At 43.9% G+C, this 6,120-nt stretch overlaps 1 protein-coding gene across 3 annotated transcripts in view; it reads left to right on the top strand.

The window, feature by feature from the left end:
- CTNND2 (catenin delta 2) overlaps positions 1 to 6,120 on the top strand; it is a 453,358-nt gene that overhangs the window by 347,936 nt on the left and 99,302 nt on the right. For 2 of the 3 annotated variants that reach the window (XM_007115618.2, XM_024125559.1), the window contains one exon: positions 1,582 to 1,732. In XM_007115618.2, the coding sequence (XP_007115680.1) occupies positions 1,582 to 1,732 (151 nt within the window). Of the gene's footprint in view, positions 1 to 464; positions 540 to 1,581; positions 1,733 to 6,120 lie in introns of all 3 variants that reach the window. The other variant, XM_028492809.1, reaches the window with a different exon arrangement.

Here is a 6,120-nt window from a genome sequence, read left to right as displayed (position 1 = left end):
ACTTTTTTTTTTTTTTTTTTTTTTTTTTTTTGTGGTACGCGGGCCTCTCACTGCTGTGGCCTCTCCCGTTGCGGAGCACAGGCCCAGCGGCCATGGCTCAAGGGCCCAGCCGCACGGCCGCACGTGGGATCCTCCCGGACCGGGGCACGAACCCGTGTCCCCTGCATCGGCAGGTGGACTCTCAACCACTGCACCACCGGGGAAGCCCTAAGACTTTCTGACCATCCATTTCTTTGCTCCCTGAGGTTGGGAGTATGAAATAGTTAATTTCAATCAAGAGATGCTCTAGTGAGTTCCATGAGGACCCCCACCCCCTCAGGCTTCATAGAGCTTGAGGCACAGAGTAGGGGCAGGAGAAAAGCACTCGGTCTGAGTTGATGGTGATAAGAAACTATGTGAATGTGACTTCTCTAACCTAGGACGGGATGAAGTTGTGTGTTTTTTTAATCTCATATTTCATGCAGGGCTGGGCTGAGGATGTGGCAGGCATGGCATATGCCCTACGTTCACTGCCAGAGGGGGCTCCCTGCCTGCCACAGGTGAGAGCCAGCTCTGGGGTGCCTGCCCCAAAGGGGAAAGGGGGTGGAGGGACCTGGCGGTGAGGGGTGGGAGCTTTGTCCACCTTTGGTGGTTCCCCAGGAGGACTCTGCCACAGAATCCAGAGCCTCATATTATGAATTTAATTCTCTTAGATCATAACTGAAATTGCAACAGAGTAAACCCTTATATTGGTTGATTTTTATGGTGCATGCTTTTCTCTGGAACACCGTACAGGAGTATGAAGTGTACATATGCAAATGTCTGGAAAATCTGAGCCTACCTGTATTCCGTTAAATGAATCTGAATACTTTATGGTCCTGATACTGCAAGTACGTTTCTATAAAGAGCCTTAGGTGTGTTCCGCTAAGGCCAACGACCGCCAACCCAAAACAAATTGTATTCTCACTTTATAAATTAGACATTGAATTATGGCCCTCGGTATAATATTATATATTTCGATTTTTAAAATTTTACAATTTTCACCCTCCATCTTCGATGTCATATTTACCTCTCCTCACCCCTACCATTTTCTGACTTATTTCCTCCTAATTATTCAGCAAACAACTTAATTGACAGTACCTTCTGTAACTTCTCTCTCTGCCCTACCTCCAAATTCAAGTCTCTTTTTAAAAAGTCACCTGTACTCTACCTTTTATCGTTTTCTACTCTTCCCAGGATTTTTTTTTTTTATTCCTCTGAATGTCAATAGCCAGCCCTTCCTGTCCCAGACCTCCATATCTTAAAGTACCAAGTATAGACACCACGCAAATGGCTTCCTAACTCAGGGGCTGAGAAAGCTGGCACCGGCGAAATGAAGAGTGGTTAACTGATTAAAGCTGAAACCTTTATCCTCTGTTGGAGACAAAAATAAAGTTAAAATGTTTAAATACATGTCTAACACACTCAACCCATTCCACAACGAGGTCTTGATCATCCAACCTTTTTGGCACCTGTAGACGGCAGTGTGAAAACCCACACGTGCTGTTTGCTTGTAGGGGTTCCACCCCAGCTCCTAATGTCTTTGCTTCCCCTCATTTGCAGTGGTCGGTATATATCCGAGCTGCTGTCCGGAAAGAGAAAGGCCTGCCCATCCTTGTGGAGCTGCTGCGGATAGACAATGACCGAGTGGTGTGTGCAGTGGCCACGGCACTCCGGAACATGGCCTTGGACGTCAGGAATAAGGAGCTCATTGGTATGTTCCCTCCGATTCACAGTGTCTGCATTTTTTTTTAAATTGAAGTACAGTATACTTCCTGTGGTTGAATCCATGTGCAGAACGTATATGCATGTACAGAAACAGAGCATGTGTTAGAGGCCTTGCTTTTCCGGCTCTCCTTCTAGCGGAAATCAGTGCACTAATTTATCTTTTAGAATTTAGAGGAAAATGCGATGTTTGTTGACATTTCGAATCTTTGCAAATGACAAATGACTGCGGTGCTCAGCACTGGATGCCATCGTCCTGATCCTCGAAGTCCTTGTCAGGCTGTTTGTTTGCTTTCCACGTTGTGAACTGGAATTCTAATGGGATACAGGCCACTTTTCTTCCTCTCTCTATGTTAAAATTTACTTTGGATTAGACTATACTGGCTCTTTAATCCTATTTTTAAAGAATCGTCTCCCTTTAGTTTGGTGTTCAAGAAATAGGGAGGCTCTTTAATTAATGAAGCATCAAAGAGGCATACATTCACCTATTTATTCCACAAATTTTTGTCCATGACCTACTTTGTTCCAGGCCTGTTCTAGGCCCAGAGATGATATCAAAGCAGCCAGGAAGCCTTGCCCTGGTGGAGTTTACATTCTGAAGAGGGGAGATGTACAGCCAACAAAATACACACATGAATCCCACGGTGTGGTAGAAACTTTCTATGGGGGAAAATGGAGCTGAGTCAGGCACAGTGTAATTGGTGAGGTTGCGAATTTTTTTCAGTGAAGTGAAATTTACATAACATAAAATTAACCACTTTAAAATGTACCATTTAGCATTTTGGCGTCGTCGTACAACCAGCACCTATGTCAAGGTCCAAAATATTTCCATCACCCTAAGGAAAGCCCTGTACCGATTAGGCCGTCATCCCCCAATTCCCCTTCCTCCTAGCTCCGGCAGCCACCAGTCTGCTTTCTATGGATTTTCCTCTTCTGGATATTTCCTATAAGTGGAATCACACAAGACGTGAGCTTTTGTGTCTGGCTTCTTTCACTTAGCGTAAGGGGTTGTGATCTTAAATGAGAGGTCAAAGTCAAAACAGGAGATGTTGGGAAGGTAACATTTGAGCAGAAACTTGAGGGAGGTGAAACAGGGCCCTGTGGCTCTCTGGGGGGAAGAGCACCTAAGCTGAAGGAGCAGCCTCTGCAGACAGCCTCCCAGAAGGGGATCTGGAAGCAGGCGGTTGGGTTCAAGGCCTTTGCAGGGCCTGGCGTGCCTGGTGCTGAGAGAGTGGTGGGAGCCCAGGTTGGAGAGACCCTGTGGTTCCTCCCTCTGTAACCGGGAGGATGCCCACCCAGGCCAAGGTCGACTGATGCTTGGAGAATGATGAACCACAGGGACCTGCCCGGGGAGAGGCACAGCCTCCGCACATACCATTGTCCTCCTGGGATCGAAGAGATGACTCTGGTAGCGTGGTTGATCAGTGCAGCATGAAGTTGGCCCACAGGTAGCAGGTATCAGTGGAGGTCAGGCAGCAGGGAGCTGGACCACCCATCGTGGCAAAGGTTCCAGTTATGCAGCTTCTGGGGGATTTGGGAAAAGCAGGTGAGAGCGGACAAAGGGGGAAGATTCCATATTTCTGGGGCAGTTGGAGTACCAGGCGTGGGTCCAAGTCTCCTATACAAATTATGCATAGATACAACGGTCTACCTCCACTATCCAAATTCCTGAACATGGCGTACCAAGCCCTTCATGACCTGGGAACCAGCCACTTTTCTCCTGCCGTTTCGCAATACCCATCATATCCTCCAATAAATACCAAAGTGTTTGCAGGTCTCCAAGCCATTTATTTATTCACAGGGACCGGATTTCAAATCTGCGTCTAATAAATGCAATTATTTGTTATGCTTTCAGTACATCATAAGGCATGACATAAACTCACAATTTTATGATTATACTTAGTTTGAATTTAATTTAAACGGTGGTGGTGGATGTTACATATTTAAACTACACTATCAGCTCTCTCCGTATCCACTTCCCTTTTCCTTGAATAGGTGTTTTAGGCAATACAGAGCTGGGGCTTGTAATCAAATCCTAGGGCTCCTCTATAAAATGCAGGGAAAATCAATAGCTAATCAGTCTACCGCTTGGGTACGAACTACTAGGTGTTGTGCATTTGGGTGTTTTATTTCTTTTGGTGGATTAAAATATAACAAAATAGGGAACTATTGATTGGTTTTCTAGCTTCAAGGCATCTCTTCTTTCCGAGAAGCCAGTTATCTAGAACTGTCTCTGAGGCAGGAACATTTGGAAGTCCATATTGCCCATGTTAAATTAAGCCTTTACTATCAAATGTCACCAGACAGGAAAGGGAACCAAACGTTTAAAAATAGGAGTGAAAATATCTCAGCCATAAGCTTTATTGAGTCAATAACTTTTTTCTTGAGTAAGAAAAGCAGAATCGAACCAAAAAACACTCTTCTATTCTATCTAGGAGAAAGGAAATGTGACCTTTGCTAACTCTTTTGCTTTAAATATTGTATCAAAGTAGTGGTTCTTTATAAGAAAATGTTCTACAGAACTTTATATATTGGGAAAAAAAGCTGCAACGACTTTGAACCAAGAACAAAGACAAAATTAAACTTGGACTTTTCTATCAACTCTCAATCAAAGCTTTGCTGACCTCGTATGGTTTCCTGGTGTTAAAGGTCACTTATATTCTGAAAACTCCCAGATAGATATCTCTGGTATGAATCTCACATCTCTGTATCCAATAGTCTGTCCACCACCTGCACCGGATATCTGATAGGCATCTCAAGTAAAACATCTCCAGACCTGAGTTTCTTGTCGTTTCCTCCAAAACCAATCCTTCTGCAGGCTTCCGCACGGCAACCTGTCCCTGCAGTGGCCCAGGATAAGCACCTTGCTGTCCCCTTTGATTCTTTACTCTCATATCCTGTCCATCAACAAATCTGGTCTTCCTTCTGAATTTTCCCATAACCTGACCCTTCTCACCATCATTGCCTTGTCCCCCCCAAGATCCCATTCTCTCTCAGCTGCGTTATTACCATGGCCACTTTCCTGGTCTCCCTGCTTCTACCCTCACCCCCTACCATCTACTCTCAAAGGAGCAGCCAGAGTGGTCCTATCAAAACCTTACAGCATGTCTTTTCTCCACTTAATACCTTCCATCAGCTCCTCATTTCTTTCAGCGTAAAGTTAAGTCTTTGCAAGGCAGACACGGCTCTATACAATCCAGTTCTCTGTTCCCTCTCCAAGCTCACCTTCTTCCTCACTGGCATTAACCTTTCTGTGGCTACTGCTTCACTGCAGTTCCTTTATTACCTGAGCCAAAAGCCTGCCTCAGGGCCCTTGAACATGCAGTTTCCTCTGCCTGCACTCCTCTTCCTGCAGATGTCCATGTGGTCAATCCTCACCCCCTCAGGTCTTTACTCAAGTGTTACTTTCCCAATACAACCTTTTCTGGTGCCCATTCTTAAAATTCTATCCCCTTTTCTGCTTTACTGATCTTCACAGTACTAATCACCCTCTAATAGATAACATATTATTTATTTATCTTGTTTCTTGTCCATCTCTCCACACTAGAATGTAAACCCATTAAGCAGGAAGTTCCACCTTGTGTGTTTACTGATGTAGCTCGTGTACCTAGAACAATGCCTGACCCATACCAGGGATTCATCAATATTTGCTGAATGAATAACTGAATTTTTTCCTGTCTGGCCTTTATCTTATAATGAACTCCACATCAGCAAAACATTAAGTAAGCAAATGAAATAAAACATTAACTAAAGAAAAGGATTTTATATTAATGAAGAAAATCATCCCAAACCAGTTCATTTTCCTACTAAAGTTTACTAGATGTATGCAGACACTCAGAATTTCAGAAGGAATCCAGTTGTTTTCATCACTGGGGTCCAGTTTAAATTATATCTCTTCTTAGATCATTCTTTTAATTGGGGCGGGGGCAGCTACCACAACTCTGGTTAAGGAAAGGTTCATCTTCCTTGGACTCCATGATAAGGAAAAGTCCAAATAAGCTACTGAACAACAATCAGTCCACCCCATCAGCTCTAATGAGGTTCAGGTAGTAGCACACATGATCCCACTTGATCATGGTGTATGACCCTTTTAATGTCCCGTTGGATTTGGATTGCTAGTATTTTGTTGAAGATTTTTGCATCTATGTTCATCAGTGATATTGGCCTGTAGTTTTTTTTCTTGTGGTATCTTTGTCTGGTTTTGGTATCAAGGTGATGGTGGCCTCATAGAATGAGTTTGGGAGTTTTCCTTCCTCTGCAATTTTTTGGAATAGTTTCGGAAGGATAGGTGTTAGCTCTTCTCTAAATGTTTGATAGAATTCACCTGTGAAACCATCTGGTCCTGGACTTTTGTTTGTTGGGAGTTTTTAAATCACA

This window comes from Physeter macrocephalus, chromosome 8 (genome assembly GCF_002837175.3).
Source record: "Physeter macrocephalus isolate SW-GA chromosome 8, ASM283717v5, whole genome shotgun sequence".
NCBI lineage: Eukaryota > Metazoa > Chordata > Mammalia > Artiodactyla > Physeteridae > Physeter > Physeter macrocephalus.
The sequence above is the reverse complement of the archived record's forward strand: the minus strand, read 5'-3'. Positions and strand labels throughout refer to the sequence as shown.